This window comes from Scyliorhinus torazame, chromosome 3, assembly GCF_047496885.1.
Source record: "Scyliorhinus torazame isolate Kashiwa2021f chromosome 3, sScyTor2.1, whole genome shotgun sequence".
Lineage (NCBI taxonomy): Eukaryota > Metazoa > Chordata > Chondrichthyes > Carcharhiniformes > Scyliorhinidae > Scyliorhinus > Scyliorhinus torazame.
Genome location: NC_092709.1, coordinates 6000503 through 6024173, shown reverse-complemented (window position 1 = coordinate 6024173; position 23671 = coordinate 6000503). Strand labels below are relative to the sequence as shown.

The 23671-nt window shown below is 43.6% G+C and overlaps 1 protein-coding gene across 2 annotated transcripts in view; it reads left to right on the top strand.

Annotated features, from left to right (window-relative positions):
- The window catches only part of uso1 (USO1 vesicle transport factor), a 97177-nt gene extending 73768 nt beyond the window's left edge, over positions 1-23409 (top strand). For both annotated transcript variants that reach the window (XM_072495232.1, XM_072495230.1), the window contains 9 exons: positions 1271-1389; positions 2954-3135; positions 3229-3350; positions 6817-6952; positions 8078-8256; positions 14912-14989; positions 18208-18324; positions 19964-20179; positions 22193-23409. In XM_072495232.1, the coding sequence (XP_072351333.1) occupies positions 1271-1389; positions 2954-3135; positions 3229-3350; positions 6817-6952; positions 8078-8256; positions 14912-14989; positions 18208-18324; positions 19964-20179; positions 22193-22264 (1221 nt within the window). In that variant the 3' untranslated portion in view covers positions 22265-23409. The remainder of the gene's footprint in view (positions 1-1270; positions 1390-2953; positions 3136-3228; positions 3351-6816; positions 6953-8077; positions 8257-14911; positions 14990-18207; positions 18325-19963; positions 20180-22192) is intronic.
- Positions 23410-23671: the final 262 nt, after the last annotated feature.

The window sequence follows — 23671 nt, the reverse complement described above, 5'->3', positions numbered from 1 at the left end:
TGTCCCCAGAGCATCACCCTCTGGATTACTAGTCCAATGACAATACCACAGTGCCACTGCCTCCCCATTACTATTAGTGAAGATGTATTACAATCTTTTAACTTCATATCAGCAAATAGCTTACAATTACCTGTTAAACTATAGTACTCGATACAGTGAATACAACACCCTTAATTGGTATCTTTATTCCCACTTAAACAACAAGAAAATAAACCATCTCTGCTCTCAATCCACCTTAAATACCAATGGCACAGAGGAATACTTCGAGATATTCTTTGAGAAAGAGATCTTTTGACACTGCTTTACTGAAGAGATCTGACTCCTGTCAAAAATTCTGTCTGTATGTCTTCAAAGGTTGTTTCAACTGGCTTGTTGCAGCTCCCTTGTCCTCTGCCAAGTCTGCACTGCTTTAAACTCTGTTAATCTCTTTAACTAAACTGCAGAGAGCAAAACCTGACTTGCGGTCCCCGCTAAACCCAGTACAGAACTGAACTGAAAATGCTTTCTCAAAGATCCTGATGCCGTAGCTCCACCTAGCAGTGACATCATCTCACCAAGCTGAAAGTAAATCAACCCCTTAATCAAAACAAAATTGCACAAGCCCAAACTTTTTACGATGGTTAATTGCACCTTTGGCTCCTAAACAAGAAAATAAACCATCTCGGCTCTCAGTCCACCTTAAATATCAATGGCACAGAGAGATACTTTGAGATATTCTTGTCTTTCAAACCAAGATTCTTTTAAAACGTGATTTCAGCAGTCAAACACACTCTAACCTAGGCTTTTAACCCTTACTTCATCAAATGCTTATAACATATCTGAAATTCCTACATTCGTCACAAGAAGTATAGATGAGTGCACTGAATCTAGTTATATGCATGCCACTTTGCGTAGCTGTTACTTTAACATTGCATTTGTGCATAGGAGGTGGTATATGTTCCAGCGAGGATGATGCTTTCTTTGTGTGTTTCAGTTTTATTTTGAGCTTGTACCCTTTTATCTCAGAATCATATTCATATTCCTTTGGCCATATTTTTCTTGTTGCTTTGTTTGTGTTCTTCATCTCTCATTTAGTAGAAAAACGTTGTGATGCACATTATAAATAAATGGCAATAAAGATCTTTAATCGGAAAATAAAATTCTAAATATGTTTCCTGCACTATACTTGCTGAAGAGAAATACTTACTGAATAAGCACTCCATTTTTACTTTCCTAACCACTTTATTTCCAAGTTGCTGGTTTTAAGATTGGCCTTGACGACATTCTTCAGTTAACTGCACAGATATCGGAGAACCTTGGGGAAGAGGAACAACTCGTGCAAGGTCTCTGTGCCCTTCTGTTGGGCATCTGTATCTACTACAACGAGAACTCGCTGGAGAACTACACTAAGTAAGTGGTTCCACAATCCTTGAGTGCAGAACAAGTCCAAGGAATTTGATTAGTTGCAAACACCCTATGTGGAACGGGTTTTTTTAAAAATTGGAACGAAGTTTTACCACCTGAAAGAGGTCGTGAATTGATAATCTAGTTTTTAATTTGGAATTGTTTTCAAATGGAGTTAATGTTGAAAACTTCTTTGATTTCTTTTTGCTTGCTGGGAATTATTTAATCCAAAGAATGGGGTTGGTTGGACACCTGAGAAAGCAAGAAATGTGTTCTGATAAGAATCCTGAGTTGGGCTACCCCCCAAGTTGCCCCACCACCCCAAACTGCATTTCCAAATTTCTGTTTTCTCTCTGTCTCGATATTAATTATTTTCTGACGAGTGCCGAATGGAGCACTAATATGTATTTGGTTATATCTTCATTATTTTTTTTTATTATTTGAGGGCAGAATTTATCCAGCTAGTTAACATGTTCGACCTGCATTGCCTATCCTGTAGATTAGTTTATAATTCATGTTAATAACCCCCAAGATCCAGATGTTGGAATGAAACCATAAAGCCTCAGCAGGCTTGCTGATTGCATTACGTTTTGAGCCCTGAACCATTGATGATTTCAGTTGATTGAGAAAGCTGATGTATCCCAGAGATCCCCTGAGAGACTGGTCTTTCTGTGTTATTGATAATCTTCATTGTCTTCATCTTCATAGTATCGATAGTAACAAGTTGTTGCTAGCTTCAGAAGAGTTTCCTGAAAAACACCTCGCGGTCTCCAATACTACTGCTGGGGCAATGTCTTACAGTCTTTCGTCATTTGATGTTTCTGGTATCTTCTCCATTCCTTATAATTCCAGTATTAAAGTGAAAGCAACCATGTCTAGTTTCCATTATTTGAAACCAGCCCGAGTGTGGTCTGGCAGACTGGGGAGACATTACATCAGACGGGGAGACATTACATCCGGCGGGGAGACATTACATCCGGCGGGGTGACATTACATCAGGTGTCCTGCTCGCCCTTGGACCAACTGAGTGCCTTAAGTAGCTAATTAATGGTTACTTGAAAACTGCCTCCTGCGATGGGTGCCCAGCTTGCATGGCAATCTGATGGCCTTGTTGCAGGCTGAGGATGGGGTGCCTCCTACTTCGGCCCTCTGTGCTGCAACGTGGAACCCTCCACCCTGCAGAACCCTGCCACCAACCCTTCTCATCCGGGCCTGCCAGTCTGGCCTGAGCGAAACCCTGGATTCATTCTCTTGATGTCCAGCTACGTGGCCGCTCTTTGATGGGACCTGCCTATAGTCCCAGCAGTGGCCACCACTCCCAGTGGCGCTGCTGGGACCAGACAGTTGCCAACCATCTGATTGTCTGGCAGCAACAGTCTTGCCATGAGCCAGTTAACAGCTTGATGACCATAAAACCAGCTTGGGGCTTCCCAACCACATGTGACTGGATTGCCCCAACCAGGGATGAAGCCACGACCGCCACCTCAGAATGACAATCTGGTTATTTTAATAAGCGGTCTTCACTGTATTAACTACTTGAGAAGTTCAACTTATTCCTCTCTTCATATAGGGAAAAGCTAAAACAACTAATAGAGAAGAGAATCGGGAAAGAAATTTTCATTGAGAAGTTGGCTTACATCAGCAAACACGAGCTGTACTCGCGAGCTGGCCAGAAACCCCAGCCCAGCTACAACAGCCCAGAGCAAATGCTGTTTGACCATGAGTTCACCAAATTAGTTAAAGAATTAGAAGGTAAACTTGGCATTTTCACTTCATGTATCACCTCACCCTCTGCCCACTCCCCATTGCCCCTCAACCAATGTTTCAATTTCTGTTCCCAATCAGTTCTTATAACAAAGGCCGTCCAAAAATCCAGTGAGGATGAGAAGAAGGAAGAGGAAGTGAAGAAGTCTTTGGAGCAACATGACAGTATAGTGAATCAATACAAGGAACTGATCCGCGAACAGGTTAGGATAACTTTACACCAATATAAATTGTCGTTGAACACTAATTAAAGATTTTGTTTTTATTCGTTCATGGAATGTGAGGGTCGCTGGCTAGGCCACCACTTGCTGCCCATCCCTAATTGCCCCAGAGAAGGTGGTGGTGAGCTGCCTTCTTGAACCATCGCAGTCCATCCACGGTACTTACACCCACAGTGCTGTTAGGGAGGGAGTTCCAGGATTTTGACCCAGTGACAGTGAAGCGATGTTGATATATTCCAGATCAGTATAGTGCGTGGATTGGAGGGGAACTTACGGTTGGTGGTGTTGCCATGTATGTGCTGCCCTTGTCCTTCTAGGTGGTAGAGGTTGTGGGTTTGAAAGGTGCTGTCCAAGGAGCCTTGGTGAGTTGCTGCAGTGCATTTTGTAGATGGTACACACAGCTGTCACTGTGCATTGGTGGTGGAGGAAGTGAATGTTTGTGGGTGGAGTGCCACCCAGAGGTTGGATGCTGTTGAGCTTCCTGTGTGTTGGTGGAGGTGCACTGATTGAGGGAAGTTCCATCACAATCCTAATTGTGCCTTGTAGATGGTGGACAGGCTTTGGGGAGTCGGGAGGTAAGCTGCAGGATTTCTATCCTCTGACCTGCCCTTGTAGCCACAGTATTTATATGGCTGGTCCAGTTCAGTTTCTGGTCAGTGGTGACCCTCAGAATGTTGATGGTGAGGATTCAGCAATGATAATGACATTGCATGTCGAGGGGCGATGGTTAGATTCCCTCTTGCTGAAAATGGTCATTGCCTTGCACTTGTGTGCCATGAATGTTACTTGCTGCTTGTTTGGTTAGTTCTTACTGACATTTGGACTTGAGCCACAAATGGTGCTGAACATCAGCGAACATCACAATTGTGACATTATGATGGAAGGAAAGTTATTGATGAAGCAGCTGAAGATGGTTGGACCTAGAACATTATCTGGAAGATTTACTCCAGTGATGTCCTGGGACTGAGATGATTTACCGACAACAACTGCTGCCATCTTCCTTTGTGCGAGGTATAACTGCAACTAGTGATGAGTTTTCCTTCTGATTTCCATTGACTTCAGTTTTGCTCGAGCTCCTTGATGCCACACTCTATCAAATGCTGCCTTGGTGTCAAGGGAAGTCACCTCACATCACCTGGAGATTAGATCTTATGACCAGGTTTGAACCAAGGCTGTAATGAGATCAGGAGCTGAGTGACTCTGGCGGAACCCAAACTGAGCGTCAATGAGCAGGTTATTGCTGAGTAAGTGCCACTTGATAGCACTGTTGATGACTCCTTCCATCACCTTACTGATGATGAGAGTAGACTGATTGAGTGGCAATTGGCTGAATTAGATTTGTCCTGTTTCTGGTGTACAGGACACAACTAAGCAATTTTCCAGGTTCCTGGTTAAATGCCAATGTTGCAGCTGAACTTGAAAAGCTTGGCTGGAGCATGGGTCTTAGTATTATTACTTGAATATTGTCAGGGTCCATAGCTTTTGTAGTATCCAGTGCCTTCAGCCATGTCTTGGTATCATGTGAAGTGTATCGAATTCGATGAAGACTGGCATTTGTGACGCTGGGGACCTCCAGAGGAGGCCGGGGTGGATTGTTACAAATGCTTCAGCCTCATCTTTTGTACTGATGTGCTGGGCTCTCCCATCATTGGGCATGGGGATATTTGTCAAGGGTCCTCCTCCAGAGAGTTGTTTAATTGTCCACCACCAAGCATGGCAGGGTGTGACAGGACTGCAGAGCTTGAATCTGATCTGTTGGTTATGGGATCGCTTAGCTCTGTCTATCACTTGCTGCTTATGCTGTTCGGCACACAAGTAGTCATCTGTTGTAGCTTCAGCAGGTTAACACCTCATTTTTAGCGATGCCTGGTGCTGCTCCTGGCCTGCCTTCCTGCAATCTTTATAGAACCAGGGTTGGTGGTAATAATCTTTATTGTCACAAGTAGGGTTACATTAACACTGCAATGAAGTTACTGTGAAAAGTCCCTAGTCGCCACATTCCGGCGCCTGTTCGGGTACACTGAGGGAGAATTCAGAATGTCCAATTCATCTAACAAGCCCGTCTTTTGGGACTTGTGGGAGGAAACCGGAGCAAACCCACGCAGACACGGGGAGAACGTGCAGACTCCGCATAGACACAAGCCGGGAATCGACCCTGGAGCTGTGAAGCAACAGTGCTACCCACTGTGCTACCGTCCTCCCAATGGTAGAATGAGGGATAGGCCAGGCCATGAGGTTAAAGATTATGTTTGAATACAATTCTGCTGCATAAGTGCATAGGGCTAAAGTGATGCCCCGCCCTGAGTTGCTAGATCTGTTCAAAATCTATCCCACCGTACTAATGCCACATATTTCTGCTGGGTCTGTCCTGCCGGTGAGACAGGACATACCCAGGGATGGTGATGGTGGTGTCTGGGACATTACCTGTAAGGTATAATTCTGTGAATATGACTAAGTCTGCTGCACGAGTAGTCTGTGAAACAGCTCTGCCAATTTTGGAACAAGCTATATGCTGGGGAAGAGAGGTTTGCAGGGTTCCGATGTGGCCAGATCAGGCAAGGACAGCAGATTTCCTTGCCTAAAGGAATTTGTGAACCAGATAGGTTTTTACAACAATGGTCATCTTTGAATGTAATCAATAAAAACCTGGAATGAAAATTCCACCATCTGGAATTCTAACCCAAGTCCCCGGAGCATTATTAGTCCAGTCACAATACCACTGCCTCCAACCAGGGAAACAGTGTGGAAATATTGTGCCTCTGGCAGCTCTTCAAAGATTCAGTTGCTTGCAGGTGGTCTAGGATGGAATACTTCATGAAGACATTGACAGCTTTTGTAGGGATGTGAAACTAGAATATTTTTCCTATGCAGTAGTTGTCAGTGTCAGTAAGCTCAGTAACCAAAGGGCAAAGACAGAAGGGGATTAACAAATGAGCCAGTAGGGACATGAGGAAAACCTTTTAGGCAGTGTGTTTTTTTTAATATAAAGTGTCCAATTCTTTCTTTTTCCAATTAAGGGATAATTTAGCGCGGCCTATCCACCTACCCTGCACATCTTTGGGTTGTGGGGATGAGACCCACGCAGACACTGGGAGAATGTGCAAACTCCACACGGACAGAGGTTGAGATCAAACCCAGGCCCTCGGCGCCGTGAGGCAGCAGTGCTAACCACTGCGCCACCGTGCCGCTCTTAGGCAGTGAGTGGTTAAGATTTCAAATGCACTGCTTGAAATTGTGGGGGAAGCAGATATACCAATAACTTACAAAAGAAATTGGACAAATACTTGGAAGGGAAAACATTTGCTTGATTATGGGGAAAGAGCAGGGCAAGTGGGGCTTGTAGGTATCTCTGCCAAAGGGCTGGCCAGACACGATGTTGTATAATGTGATGATTCTATGGTAGATAGATGTAAATATAATAAAATTTGACCATCATCTTTCATTACAGGATATGCAGCTGAATGAATTGAAGAAACAAGTAACTGCCTTAACCAATCAGAATGAACAGGGTCAAACAACGATATCGCAGCAGACGTCCCAGATTCAGCAGTTACGGGACCAGTACAATCTTCTCAAAGTACAAGGTATGATACGGGGTGAGACAATCCCACCTCCTTTTCTCTCGCTAATAGCCAAGGCTTACGCAGATGTGAGAAGTGCAGATTTTCAGAAATACAGGGGGACAGTTACGATGTCACTTGCTTTTCCTCCCCTTTCCCCCTCTCTTGGCTATAAAGCACTTTTTAAAAAGAAAAACGGCTTATCCATTCTAACCATATTCATAACTAATTTTTAGATTTGTCTGAATTATAAGCACATGGAATGCTTGCTAATCAACAGACATAAAGTATGATTCTTTTTGGACAGGATTATCGACGGTATGGAGAGCCCACAATCATGTTTTGTTTCTAATTGTCGATAATTAAGGGTACATTTTGAAACCATTTTTTATTGTGTAAATAATTGTCCCAGAAAATAAATGTCCTGGGAACTAGATCTTTCACCATTTGGAAACAACAAGCTGGTTAAATTGCCATACCTTTCCTCCCCGCCAAAGAAAGAGTTGCTTTTAGGATTAGAACATAGAACATACAGTGCAGAAGAAGGCCATTCGGCCCATCGAGTCTGCACCGACCCACTTCAACCCTCACTTCCCCCCTATCCCAATAACCCCTCCTAACCTTTTTGGTCACTAAGGGAAATTTATATTGGCCAATCCACCTAACCATTGCCTGACCATTCAGTGGGAATATGTTTATCTTCCAGGAGTGCGATTGTTTTCTTGCATTTTTGAGCCGCGATATTTTCTTCTTGACTTTTTTTTTAATGTCTTCATTCCCATTTTCAAGTTGAGCATTTTTGATAAGAAAGCCAACCACCTGACATGCAGACTGCAACGGCGCTGCCTCCAAATCCAAACAACATTCAAGCATGTCGAAGTCGATTCTTAGAAGCTTAACTGGTGCAGGAGAAAGAAAAAGTGGCAAATAAAAATGAGGCCATCTGTAAACTTGAAAGGGCAGTTGGAATGTTTCAGTTCTTGTTAACGCATTGCGAAGCTCAACTGCCGACCTCCCTTGCATTTTGTTCTTCTACATTTCACTGTCAACATGGTACCCATACATTCAAGTTGTGTTGCAGGGTGACATTGCAGACCTTGCTTTGATTATTACAAGTTCGGGCAGTCACTAGTTAATTTTGTCTCTTAGGTAAACCCCTAGAGAGCCAACATCACATTCACAACGAGGCAGCACAGATCAATGGCATCCAGCCCAAGGCTGACACCGAGGAAATTGGAAGGTTACGAGAAGAGATCGAAAAGCTGAAGAAGCAGCATGTCGTATTAGAAGGACAGCTGGCAGAAAAGGAGTCCGTGATTGATAAACTGGTACAAACTGTTTGGCATTTTATCCTTTTGAATATAACACTTCTCACTGGCTTCTGGTTTACACTGTGGATCAGATTGCATGCGAGAACAGATCTGCCACCCAGAACATCCCCCCAGCAGCAGTGATTGTATTGTTAATGATGAACTGAAAATCTGGCATCTGTTCAGTGGTATTTTCAGAATTTTACAGCATAGAAGCATTCCACTGAGCCCAACAGGTCTACATCAGTGTTTGAGTCTCCTTCCACTTAATTCATCTTACCAAAATTGCATATTCCTTTATCCCCTCACGTGTTATTCAGCCTTCCCTTCAATGCCTAGATGTTATTTACCTCAATTACTCCCTGTGGTATTGCGTTCCACCTTTGCCCCACCCTCTGAGTCTGGGAGGATCGGTTAACCGTTTCTGTTCATACCTGATCTCTAAATATGAAGTGGAGATGCCGGCGTTGGACTGGGGTGAGCACAGTACGAAGTCTTACAACACCAGGTTAAAGTCCAATAGGTTTGTTTCAATATCACTAGCTTTCGGAGCGCTGCTCCTTCCTCAGGTGAATGAAGAGGTCTGTTCCAGAAACATATATATAGACAAATTCAAAGATGCCAGACAATGCTTGGAATGCGAGCATTAGCAGGTGATTAAATCTTTACAGATCCAGAGATGGGGTAACCCCAAGTTAAAGAGGTGTGAATTGTGTCAAGACAGGACAGTTGGTAGGATTTCGCAGGCCAGATGGTGGGGGATGAATGTAATGCGACATGAATCCCAGGTCCCGGTTGAGGCCGCACTCATGTGTGCGGAACTTGGCTATAAGCTTCTGCTCGGCGATTCTGCGTTGTTGCGCATCCTGAGGGCCGCCTTGGAGAACGCTTACCCGGAGATCAGAGGCTGAATGCCCTTGACTGCTGAAGTGTTCCCCGACTGGAAGGGAACATTCCTGCCTGGTGATTGTCGCGCGATGTCCGTTCATTCGTTGTCGCAGCGTCTGCATGGTCTCGCCAATGTATCCCGCTTCGGGACATCCTTTCCTGCAGCGTATGAGGTAGACAACGTTGGCCGAGTCGCACGCGTATGTACCGCGTACCTGGTGGGTGGTGTTCTCACGTGTAATGGTGGTATCCATGTCGATGATCTGGCACGTCTTGCAGAGATTGCCATGGCAGGGTTGTGTGGTGTCGTGGTCACTGTTCTGAAGGCTGGGTAGTTTGCTGCAAACAATGGTTTGTTTGAGGTTGCGCGGTTGTTTGAAGGCAAGTAGTGGGGGTGTGGGGATGACCTTGGCAAGATGTTCATCTTCATCGATGACGTGTTGAAGGCTATGAAGGCTTGTGGTAAAGTGAAGTGCTGAGGTGACCGTCCTTGATGGAGACAAGTGTGTCCAAGAATGCAACTGATTTTCGAGAGAAGTCCATGGTGAGTCTGATGGTTGGATGGAACTTATTGATGTTCTCGTGTAGTCGTTTCAGTGATTCTTCGCCGTGGGTCCAAAGGAAATAAATGTCATTGATGTATCTGGTGTATAACGTCGGTTGAAGGTCCTGTGCGGTGAGTAGGTCTTGTTCAAACTTGTGCATGAAGATGTTGGCGTATTGGGGTGCAAATTTGGTCCCCATGGCTGTTCCGTGCGTCTGGATGAAGAACTTGTTGTCGAAGGTGAAGATGTTATGATCCAGAATGAAGCGGATGAGTTGCAGAATTGCGACTGGAGATTGGCAGTTGTCGGTGTTGAGTACTGATCTCTCCAAAATCAGTTGCATTCTTGGACACACTCGTCTCCATCAAGGACGGTCACCTCAGCACTTCGCTTTACCACAAGCCCACGGATAACATCACGATGCTCCACTTCTCCAGCTTCCACCCTAAACACATTAAAGAAGCCATCCCCTATGGACAAGCTCTCCGTATACACAGGATCTGCTCAGACGAGGAGGAGCGTAACAGACATCTACAGACGTTGAAAGATGCCCTTGCACGAACGGGATCTGGTGCTCGACTCATCGATCGACAGTTCCAACATGCCACAGATAAAAACCGCACCGACCTCCTCGGAAGACAAACATGGGACACAACCGACAGAATACCCTTCGTCGTCCAGTACTTTCCCGGAGTACTCGGCCAACGTTGTCTACCTCATACGCTGCAGGAAAGGATTTCCCGAAGCGTGGTGCATTGGCGAGACCATGCAGACGCTGCGACAACGAATGAACGGACATCGCGCGACAATCACCAGGCAGGAATGTTCCCTTCCAGTCGGGTAACACTTCAGCAGTCAAGGGCATTCAGCCTCTGATCTCCGGGTAAGCGTTCTCCAAGGCGGCCTTCAGGACGCGCGACAACGCAGAATTGCCGAGCAGAAACTTATAGCCAAGTTCCGCACACATGAGTGCGGCCTCAACCGGGACCTGGGATTCATGTCGCATTACATTCATCCCCCACCATCTGGCTTGCGAAATCCTACCAACTGTCCTGGCTTGTCTCGGAGCGGCTGCAGGGCATTCTGGAGGGGGAGGGTGAACAGCCAGCTGTCGTGGTGCATATAGGCACCAACGATATAGGTAAAAAACGGGATGAGGTCCTACAAGCTGAATTTAGGGAGTTAGGAGTTAAACTAAAAAGTAGGACCTCAAAGGTAGTAATCTCAGGATTGCTACCAGTGCCACGTGATAGTCAGAGTAGGAATGACAGGATAGCTAGGATGAATACGTGGCTTGAGAGATGGTGCAAGAGGGAGGGTTTCAAATTCCTGGGACATTGGGACCGGTTCTGGGGGAGGTGGGACCTGTACAAATCGGACGGTCTGCATCTGGGTGGGACCGGAACCAATGTTCTCGGGGGTGTGTTTGCTAGTGCAGTTGGGGAGGGTTTAAATTAATGTGGCAGGGGGATGGGAACTGATGTAGGAAGTCAGTGGGAACAGAAACAAAAGGCAGGAAGGGAGAGTGTGTAAAGCATGACCTGAGAAAGCAGGGCAGAGAGCAAGGAAGGTCTACATTAAACTGCATTTATTTCAATGCAAGGGGCCTGACGGGCAAAGCGGATGAACTCAGGGCATGGACGGGCACATGGGACTGGGATATTATAGCTATGACTGAAACATGGCTAAGGGAGGGGCAGGACTGGCAGCTCAATGTTCCGGGGTACAGATGCTATAGAAAGGATAGAACAGGAGGTAAGAGAGGAGGGGGAGTGGCGTTTTTGGTTAGGGAGAACATCACGGCAGTACTTAGAGGGGATATATCCGAGGGTTCGCCCACTGAGTCTATATGGGTGGAACTGAAAAATAAGAAGGGAGAGATCACCTTGGTAGGACTGTACTACAGGCCCCCAAATAGTCAGCGGGAAATTGAGGAGCAAATATGTAAGGAGATTACAGATAGCTGCAAGAATAATAGGGTGGTAGTAGTAGGGGACTTTAACTTTCCCAACATTGACTGGGACAGCCATAGCATTAGGGGCTTGGATGGAAAGAAATTTGTTGAGTGTATTCAGGAGGAATTTCTCATTCAGTATGTGGATGGACCGACTAGAGAGGGGGCAAAACTTGACCTCGTCTTGGGAAATAAGGAAGGGCAAGTGACAGAAGTGCTAGTGAGAGATCACTTTGGGACAAGTGACCATAACTCCATTAGTTTTAAGATAGCTATGGAGAATGATAGGTCTGGCCCAAGAGTTAAAATTCTTAATTGGGGCAAGGCCAATTTTGATGGTATCAGACAGGAACTTGCAGAGGTAGATTGGGGGAGACTGTTGGCAGGCAAAGGGACGGCTGGTAAATGGGAGGCTTTTAAAAATGTGTTAACCAGGGTGCAGGGTAAGCACATTCCCTTTAGAGTGAAGGATAAGGCTGTTATAAGTAGGGAACCCTGGATGACTCGAGATATTGAGACTCTGGTCAAAAAGAAGAAGGAGGCATATGACGTACATAAGCAACTGGGATCAAGTGGATCCCTTGAAGAGTATAGAGATTGTCGAAATAGAGTTAAGAGGGAAATCAGGAGGGCAAAAAGGGGACATGAAATTGCTTTGGCAAATAATGCAAGGGAGAATCCAAAGAGATTCTACAAATACATAAAGGGGAAAAGAGTAACTAGGGACAGAGTAGGGCCTCTTAAGGATCAACAAGGGCATCTATGTGCAGAGCCACAAGAGTTGGGTGAGATCCTGAATGAATATTTCTCATCGGTATTCACGGTGGAGAAAGGCATGGATGTTAGAAAACTAAGGGAAATAAATAGTGATGTCTTGAGAAGTGTGCATATTACAGAGGAGGAGGTGCTGGAAGTCTTAAAGCGCATCAAGGTAGATAAATCCCCGGGACCTGATGAAATGTATCCCAGGGTGTTGTGGGAGGCTAGGGAGGAAATTGCGGGTCCCCTAACAGAGATATTTGAATCATCGGCAGCCACAGGTGAGGTGCCTGAAGATTGGAGAGTGGCGAATGTTGTGCCCTTGTTTAAGAAGGGCAGCAGGGAAAAGCCTGGGAACTACAGACCGGTGAGCCTAACGTCTGTAGTAGGTAAGTTGCTCGAAGATATTCTGAGAGACAGGATCTACAAGCATTTAGAGAGGCAAGGACTGATTCAGAGCAGTCAGCATGGCTTTGTGCGTGGAAAATCATGTCTCACAAATTTGATTGAGTTTTTTGAGGGGGTGACCAAGAAGGTAGATGAGGGCAGTGCAGTAGACGTTGTCTACATGGACTTTAGCAAAGCCTTTGACAAGGTACCGCATGGTAGGTTGTTGCAGAAGGTTAAAGCTCACGGGATCCAGGGTGAGGTTGCCAATTGGATTCAAAATTGGCTGGACGGCAGAAGGCAGAGGGTGGTTGTAGAGGGTTGTTTTTCAAACTGGAGGCCTGTGACCAGTGGTGTGCCTCAGGGATCGGTGCTGGGTCCACTGTTATTTGTGATTTATATTAATGATTTGGATGAGAATTTAGGAGGCATGGTTAGTAAGTTTGCAGATGACACCAAGATTGGTGGCACAGTGGATAGTGAAGAAGGTTATCTAGGATTGCAACGGGATCTTGATCAATTAGGCCAGTGGGCCGACGAATGGCAGATGGAGTTTAATTTAGATAAATGTGAGGTGATGCATTTTGGCAGATCGAATCAGGCCAGGACCTACTCAGTTAATGGTATGGCGTTGGGGAGAGTTATAGAACAAAGAGATCTAGGAGTACAGGTTCATAGCTCCTTGAAGGTGGAGTCGCAGGTGGACAGGGTGGTGAAGAAGGCATTCGGCATGCTTGGTTTCATTGGTCAGAACATTGAATACAGGAGTTGGGACGTCTTGTTGAAGTTGTACAAGACATTGGTACGGCCACACTTGGAATACTGTGTGCAGTTCTGGTCACCCTATTATAGGAAGGATATTATTAAACTGGAAAGAGTGCAGAAAAGATTTACTAGGATGTTGCCAGGACTTGATGGTTTGAGTTATAAGGAGAGGCTGGATAGACTTGGACTTTTTTCCTTGGAGCGTAGGAGGCTTAGGGGTGATCTTATAGAGGTCTATAAAATAATGAGGGGCATAGATAAGGTAGATAGTCAACATCTTTTCCCAAAGGTAGGGGAGTCTAAAACTAGAGGGCATAGGTTTAAAGTGAGAGGGGAGAGATTCAGAAGGGCAATTTCTTCACTCAGGGTAGTGAGTGTCTGGAATGGGCTGCCAGAGGTAGTAGTAGAGGCGGGTACAATTGTGTCTTTTAAAAAACATTTAGATAGTTACATGGGTAAGATGGGTACAGAGGGTTATGGGCCAAGTGCGGGCAACTGGGACTAGCTTAATGGTAAAAACTGGGCGGCATGGACTGGTTGGGCCGAAGGGCCTGTTTCCATGCTGTAAACGTCTATGATTCTATGATTCTATTGACACAATTCACACCTCTTTAACCTGGGGTTACCCCATCTCTGGATCTGTAAAGATTTAATCACCTGTTAATGCTCGCATTCCAAGCATTGTCTGGCATCTTTGAATTTGTTTATATACATGTTTCTGGAACATACCTCTTCATTCACCTGAGGAAGAGAAGCGCTCCGATAGCTAGTGATATCGAAACAAACCTGTTGGACTTTAACCTGGTGTTGTAAGACTTCTTACTGTGCTAAATATGAATGCATATCAAGGAATCTTTGACATTGGCAGAGGAAATTAATAAGAAAGCTTATGGGATACTTGGCTTAGTAGTAGGTTCCACTGGACTTTATTCAATACCCGTTGCCTATTCTTCCCGATTGGGAGACTGTGCTATTAACAGTGCTCTCTTCATATATTTTTAAAAAATAGGAGTCGACTATATTCAAAAAGGCTCCACAATTCAATATGATCCATGACTGACCTACTGCCTTAACCCCACTTTCCTGCCCGCTCTTCATCCCTCGATTCCCAAGAGATAAAAGAGAAGTGTCTGAACCCTGGTGTTTCTGTGGGCCGTAGTTTCTGCTCTAATTGCAGATTGATGTTTTGGCAACGGTGATTAGTTTATACACTTTGTGAATTTTAATTTAATGGCAGAAAGTGCATTTTTAAGTTGTATCTGACTGTGTCGGAGTTTGATCAGTCTGCACCAATTAACATTGCATCATAGCTCTGTACGGTAGAAAGTGCAAAGTAGATAAGCAACTGAGCTATCTGGTTTAACTGATTTTATAGAGGACTATTCAGACAACCGGAAACGCAGCTGAAGTCTACACGAATATTGCTGGTGAACATTCAACAGAACTGTGCAAGGTAGAGATTCTTTCCTGTATGTTGTTTATAAATGTGCACGTTGTATGTGGAGTTTTAAACTCCTGAGGGCATGCCATTAGAATTAGGTTTTTGATCTTTCTCATCTAATATAGCTGGCCAGTAATAATTCAGTCTTTTTAATAGCTTCATTAATAGTTATTTGTTACACAAAGATCACTCAAACTCTTTTAGAGAATCTGTCAAATATCATGGATATTGTCGGTTGGGAGCCATTTATTATCTTCCCTAAAGGTCCTAGGGCTGTGATTTAATTGCTGTTAACTGCTGCCATTAGCAAGTTCATTTTTAACCTATTAATTTTCTCAGATTGCAGGAGCTGCGCAAACGGGGTTTTTTTGGTTTTGCAAAGCCTCAAGCTTTTGCTTTCTTTAATTCAAGATTCTTCAATATCCGTTTCCTTTATCGCTCAGACTATCCAGAAAAATCAACTAAGTAGCCAGTGATCCGCTATCAGGTCTCAGCCATCTTGTTCTGAGCTGGTTAGTGTGAGCTGTACAACAGCTCTTTCTTTCAGTCTCTGGGGTTGCACTGAGACCTGGACTTGATACTTTCAGATATTTTAGATGGTGCCTGGTGTTGAATCACATCTCTAAATCCACCCCTTAGCGCTCCATGGTAAGGGGGTGTGATAGGACCTCATTCCACCTGATGTGGTAACATGCCATTTGGAAAAAGCATATTCAGCAATACAGGTACATGACGTCTTGCACAGGGTAGTATGTGGATTTTCTAAAAATTGGAAATCTAGCATGGTAATTACTTTTTTGATATATTCTGAAAATATATAACCATCTCATGAAAATCTCCTTGATCTGTCTTTTAAAAAAAAAAAAAGGGGGCCCATTTTTACACCCTCACCATTTGGGTAATGTCCAGTCAAGGGGTGTGTCCCATCAGTGCCAGTTTTGGAAGTCTGAGGTTGTTATATCATGCAGCTTAGGGGATTGAATCAGCCCTCTATTCTGTAAAGGGACATGGCCAAGTAAACGCAGGTCCACTTTAACTGTACAATCAACACAAAACCCAATTGTGTAACTAGATTTTATCTTTCCAAACTTGAATTATGAAATAAAAGCCAAGAAAAATGCTTTTGTGTACAGCAAGCCCATTGGCTCTGGAAAGAGAGAAAAAAATACAAGGTAACGTTGAGCGTAAACCCCGAACTTGGATTGTTTCTGAAGAAATCTTTTGAACTATTGGATAGTTCTGCCACGAGCGATTAGCCAACTAATTTGCGATTAGTTGGAGCCAGTGCATTACGAGCACCTCACAAAGCTTTTATATACCAGGAAAGGTGTGAGTGATGACTTCTGTACCATTGCCACAACATTGTGAAGAATATTGATTTGGGTGATTTTTAAAAAAAAAAACGAATCCCATGTATTGTGACAAAAATTAATCCAGCAATTTCTAGAAATTACAGCCACCACTGCAATCTTTAAAAGCACCACGAGTGTTAGCTGTATGATTACCTTTGCACACAAAAGGAGTTTGACACCTTAAACCCAAGTGCAGACACATGTCACAGAGATTAGCAAACCTTCAGACGAAGGCTCAGAGAATCCGGTAAGAGATAGATATCACCCTGATGAGATTTAGGCCTGGCTGTGCTTCTGAAATAATGTGCTCCAAAAAAACCCTAACTTCAGTAACCCCCCGCAAATACACCCGATGTAAGTTTTCTTCCTTGTTCTTAAAGTGCTGCTTCTTTCTGGAATTTCTCTCTGTTGCCCATTCGGCATGTGGGACTAGACTTGGTGTTTTTGAGACCAAGTGTGGTGGTGGCAGCTCTTTCCCACTTGGCCAGCATGGCAGGATTCTAGACCAGATTCTATGTTTGGAATCTTAATTATGCACAGGCAAGTCCCCCAACAAATCTCCTGGCGGTCCAGCAGCTGATTTGTCAGCCAGCTGGTGGGTTTGTGATTCCTGGTGTGATATTTATATATCAGTCCAGCACACGCACATCGCTTCCTCCAACCCACCTGTCTTCACCAGACCCTGCAGGATGTCAGCAACCCAGAGAGAAAAGGCTGGCAGCCTGACTTCAATTCATCTACTCTTCCCCCCCCCCCCCCCCCCCCCCCCCCCCCCACACGCACACACACACACACACACACACACACACACACACACACAAACCCATCACCTGTGTGGTGCCCATGCCCCACTTTGGACATTTACCCACTGTATCTGGGGTCTTTCTGTACCCCTTTCCATCAAACAATGTGGTATTCCTTTGATCCCTTTGTTTCTGAGCGTTGAGATTTAGCTTCCCTACCCTCAGTCTTTCAATGTTCGTCACCTCCATCCACCGCCTTGCCCCACCTCTCTCCTTGCCGATTGCCCCCTTTGTCTTTGGCAGCTACCTTAATGAGCATTCATGAGGTGCAGTTGCCGTTCACACCACCAGCCAGAGGGAAGACTGACCTGCCATTACGTGATTTGCACTGTGATTTTATGCTGGTGGGTTTCTGGCATTTTAATTCCCATTAGAGTCTCCCCTCCTTGCCACCAGGGGAGAATTCCACTCCAAGCTTCTGCTGCTCAAAATGGGAGTAAATAAGTACTGGCTGATTTATCTAATATGGTGTCGCTAGATAAAATGTAGATCCTGTCCGAGTCCTTAACTCTCTTTGACCGATATCATTAGTTGATGTAAGAAGTTGCATTCAAAAAGTAAGGAAGCCTATCGACAGTCGGTAATCTAACGTTTTCTTAACTGATCCCCGATTGAGCATAGAAGCCCTAAACACATTGCAATGTGTCGAACCATTGTAAAGATTTTCAGCAGTTCCAGAATAATCTTTAATTTAGATCAACCTCTGCTCAAAGCAGTTTTATTTCTCTCATTGGGCATGGGGAGATTTAGTATCTCCCAAACACCACTGAACAATTTGCCAGCATTTGTTGCCCAACCTTAACACAAGAGCAAGGCTGGAGGCACGTTGCTTACAACTGCTGGTAGCAGGAACGTTACAGCTTTAGAACACCTTCTATCAATAACTGTGATGTCTTGTGCAGAAAAATTTTAAACTACGGTATCATTGAAACTTTCAACTTTTTAACTTCACTGAAACGTTTATATTCATTGCTACAAGCCTGTAAAGAAGGATAATGGCCACGCATTTTTTTTTTGTGAATTAATTTACAATAATTTAAACTTGTTCACTTGCAATTTGACACCCTATTTAAAGCCTGTCGCCACAGCAGAAGCAGCATCCGGGGACAATGACAGTGCTGCTGCATTGATGAAGATCACACAGCTCGAAAGCAGATTAACAGCATTGGATGATGAAAATCAAAAGTTAAAGGTAGGTTATAAATGAGTCCATTATGTCTATTTCTAGCTATTTATTCAACAGTACCACATTTAAATTAAAATGCTTATTATGCAGGTGTTGTTTGAATTGTGTTATGGTTGTGGTTTATTCTAAATGTCATGTGTTGGGCTGCTTTCTTATATTACTAGTCTTGCATTTTTAAACATCAAAGTGCACATACATTCAGTTATAATAATGCAAGATCAGGCTTTTACTGAGACAGTACACTGTGGGCACAATTCTCCCAATGGTTGTGTAATTTTGGGCGGGTTTGGCAGGGTGTTCCCTGCCTGTTTTTTGGGTGAGACCCAGACCAGCATTCACCCACACAGTCATTTTTTTGTGCCTTGTGGCGTTTCTCCCTGGTCTAGCCCGCACCTAAAAATGTCTTCATCAGCAGGGAGTTGACCTTGCCGACACCGGCTCCACCGAGATTTTGAAAGGATGCCCTGATCTCTAAGTGAGCTTTGAGGGTCTCCCATACCCACGCACCCAGTGAGGGCGTGATCCAGATTGCAGCGGGTGCCCCAGGTCAGGGCTTGGGTGCGGTTTTGCGCCAGTTGAGAAGCCCGTTTTGGACCTCTCCTGTAATGCACCTCGTACGCCTGAATCGGCGCCGGGCGCAACAGAGAGGACAGACCACAGCCTATATGTTCCAGTTTGTTTGATCTGCTGAATCGTACCTACAATTCCAGTATGTGAATAATATACAGTAGCTCACTCAACTTTCATAATAATTCTAACATTGATCTCTCCTTTCAGTATATACTACCCCTAAATCAAAATACATTAAAGATACATACAGTGACATTGGAATAACAACTGGAGCTGGCAAAATTCACTTAGTTCCACGCAATCTATTCTAAACCTTTTTCTGCCATGGAAATATTGCTTGTGCAAATGCTTTCTATAATTTTATTATTATAAATAAAAGTGATCAGATTACCATCTAATAATAATTATAATCTTTATTATTGTCACAAGTAGGCTTACATTAACACTGCAATGAAGTTACTGTGAAAAGCCCCTAGTCGCCACATTCAGCGCCTGTTCGGGTACACAGAGGGAGAATTCAGAATGTCCAATTCACCTAACAAGCACGTCTTTCGGGTCTTATGGGAGGAAACCGGAGCGCCTGGAGGAAACCCACGCAGACACGGGGAGAACGTGCAGACTCCGCACAGTCAGTGACCCAAGCCGGGAATCAAACCCGGGTCCTTGGCGCTGTGATGCAACAGTACTAACCGCTGTGCTACCGTGTCGCTCATCTTCCAAATCACCAACCATCACGAAGCAACAGTGCTAACCACTGTGCTGCCGTGCCGCCCATCTTCCAAATCGTCAGAACCATCACTCATCTGATTACCCTTTACTCAAGGGGAGTTAGAGATTGGCAATAAATACTGGCCTTGCTAATGGTGCTCACATCCTAAAGATGAATATGAAAAGCCCTTTAAGTTTTGAACACCTGTAGCAAACTTGCCTGTTAATCGTCTTGGCTCTAATGACACGATCTTCATACACCTCTAATTATGGTCAGTACAGGGAATGTGGTATGAGACTGCAGGCTAGGCCGTTTACTAACATTTAAGCTTCATGTTGAATTGTTCTGTTCAATTCGTATGCACAGGATCAGGTAAAGCTCTTGACCGACGAGAAAAAGACCCTCTATCAACAGCTTGCCTCAACAAACAGTACCGTTGCCATTCTTGAAACTGACAAGAGAAAACTTCAGCAAGAAGTGACGGAATCAAAGAAAGAGCAGGATGATCTGTTGGTACTTCTCGCAGACCAGGATCAGAAAATCTTTGCATTTAAGAACAAGCTCAAAGAGCTTGGAGAACCAGTATGTATGACGTAACAGCATCAATATTTTAATGACTACATGGGTTTTTGCTGTCCCAGTGAATATGGATGAGGTACAAACTTTGTACATGTTTCATCTGGCCCTTCATTTACAGCAACAAATCTGAAATTGCTCTAATTAAAGCTCGACAATGAGCATGTTCAGGCTAATGCACTGTAAACACCAGAAACCTAAGTCACCGTGACTATTTAAGTTTATTTAAAATGCATATTTATCAGTAATGTCATATTTGCACTAAGCCAATTGGAAATAAATTTGTTATTCTGATTCAGAAATTAAACTTAAATGGCCTTACGCAGTCGGATTATAATCATTACAGTTGAGTCGAATTTTAGATGGTTAAAACATTTAGAAAGGGGTTTGCTACAAGGAAAGAGGGCGTTAGTGCCAGTACGACAAGTTAATAAAGCATAGGGGATCTTTTGCTCTATAATGAGAGGCATGGTGTACAAAACCCAGCAAGTTATGCTTCTTTTACTAGAGCAGCCCCAGCTGGAGTATTTATTGTGGCCAATTCTGGACACCACTTTAGGAAGGACATGAAGGTTTGGACCGGGTACGGAAGCAATTTACCAGAATGGTTCCAGGATGAGAGATACAATTACTTGGATAGACTGGAAAGGCTATTCTCCTTCGAGCATAGAGAGCTAATAGTGGATTTGCTCAAAATATTTAAAATCATGAAGGTTTAGTTGGAGCGAATGGGGAAGAAACTCTTGCTAGTGGCTGAATGTTACCAGTTGACACTGATTTGAGGCAGTTGGTAAACGAACTAGAGTCGACATGTAGCTACAGTTTGGAGTATACTGCCTTGCTGGTCAGTGGTAACTTTTGAATGCAACCTGGGAAAGCTGCTTGAAGGAAAGAAAATATCAGGATATGAGGAAAGAGTATGAGAGTGGGACCAACTGCAGTGCTCTTCAAAATGGTAATCTCCTTTGCTGTACTATTTTATGTTTATGTGAAGATGTTTCCACTGAGGGAGTCTAGAACTTGGGAGTCACAAATGTACAAGGGTCAACAAAAACGAGAGGTCACAGATGTAGGTTAAGAGGCGGTAGATTTAAAACTGCCATGAGGAGGAACTCCTTCTCTCAGAGGGTGTTGAATTTGTGGAACTCGCTGCTTCATAGTGCAGTGGAGTCAGAATCATTAAATGGTTTACAGAAGGAGATAGATATATTTCTGTTTTTAAAACGGGTGAAAGGGATATGGGGAACAGGTGGGGAGGTGGATTTGAGACCAGGAAGAGATCAGCCAGGATCTGATTGAATGACGGAGCGGGCTCAAGGGGCTGAATTGCCGACTTCTGCTCCTAATTCCTATATAATAAATCCAAGAGGGAATTCAGAAGAAGCTTATTTTCCCAAATGTGGAGAGAATGTAAAACTTGCTGCAACGGGGAGTGATTGAGGCAAATAGTATGCATGTGTTAAAGGGGAAGCTCGATACACGGAGAAAGGAACAGAAGGATAGGGTGAGATGAAGCAGGGTGCGAGGGAGGAGGCTCGTGTGGAGAATGGACTTGTAGATCTAAATGGTTTAAGTCTTAAATTTTGCATAATTTACAGACAAATAAAAAAAAGCGCCAGTAGTACGTTGGGCATAATTGTAAGAATAATAATATAATATTATAATATAATAATTGCTTATTGTCACAAGTAGGCTTGAATAAAGTTACTGTGAAAAGCCCCTAGTCGCCACATTCCGGCGCCTGTTCGGGAAGGCCAATACGGGAATTGAACCCGTGCTGCTGGCATTGTTCTGTGTTACAAGCCAGCTGTTATTAATTATTCAAGCCAGCTGAATATTCGATTTTAAAAAGCACTTTGCTTAAGTTTGGGAATGTGAAGTTTAATTAGGAGAATGATTTTGAGCTAATTTGCGGTTGCCATTATGCGCACCATGTTTTTACTGTAAAATCCAATCTTTATTTTGTACCAATTGGAGCTATGTCGTACGATGACAAACACTACCTATTGTTTTGTACAGGTTGAGGATGAAGATGACCTGGAGTCTGCTGACCAAGAAGATGATGATGACGATGATGATGAACTGAGCTAATTGTATTACGATTACACAAAGGCAGAACCAGGAAATAAAATGTAAAGATGGTCAAGGCTTCTATTACCACAAAGTGCATAATGTAGAAGCCGAGTTAACAATGTTTTGTTTTTCTTTTGGAAAGGGTTTTTGAAATAAGTTTAATTGTATCTTCTACCAGTTAACATAAGTTTGCTTAGCAGGTAGGAGAGAAACTTTTAATTTTTAAAGTATTAAAGTTTTAACAAAGCAAAGTTGTTTTCCTCCATTTAAGGGAAAAAATAAATTGAAAGCATTCCCCCCCCCCCCCCCCCCCCCCCCCCATGGTACACTAAGCAGTAACTCACTGTCAGAGTGAAGAATAGATCGCCAACTTTAGTCTACAGTTATGCCTGCATTATGGAAATCTACACTCGAGCAATATTGCAATATGTTGTATTTTCTAGAGAATGCATTTATTGTGGGAGGTCTCAGACCAACTCGGAGTTTAAAAACAGCCCTTGAAAAGAAAATGGCTAAATGTCAGATATGAATCTGAGCAAATAGATGTCCTGCACAAGTCTCCTGTGATGAGAATGGATTGAATCTTAATAGCTGCATTTCACCAGTTATTTCATTGATTTACATAAACCACTGTATCCATCAATTGTGAGAGAATGTGTTGTAGGAGTGAAATGTGGGGCATTTATCTTGCTGACCTTTGCGTTGTTGGTATGAGGCATTGTGTCTTCAGTTTAGATCGCAGGCACCAACGTTCGGTGGCCTTTCTGAATTGAGGCCATGAGCTGGGAAGCGACTGAGCTGGTCATCACCTGATTTGCATCAGTCTGTCATTCACAGAGGATTTAGTGTGCCTTTACATTATTCAAAAGCTGTGTTCTGTCCCTCAAATTCAACAACGCATGGAAATGTGTGCTGTGAAGTTAACAACTGAACAACATTTGAACAGTTTGGAATTACAGGTATTGCATTAATGTCGATTATTATTTGCAGACAATGCCACAGACAAAGATTTATTTCTACATTAGCTATATTGCTAATACCAGATCCTGTATGATTTATATAATTTATTGGCTGTTATGCCAAAATTGGAATAAAATGAGATAGTACACTTTATAGAAAAAGAATGTAATTGTGTTTTGGAAATAAAGTTCATATCTAGGATATTTCAGATAAATGTTTTCATTAGTTTCATGCAGTGGAATTTTATACCATTCTATCGTATGCGATTTATCAGAATGCTATTTCCTTTTGGACCTGACCGGAATTACAAGAGAAGTTTGAAATCTTATAGCCGTTTTTCTCTCTCTCTCTCTCTATCTCTATATTTCTCACATCCTTTAAAACATTTCTCGAAACCTGCTATTTGGGTCAAACGAACAAGTCACATGCCCTCGTGTCAATCTCTTATGAAGCACCTTGGGATGT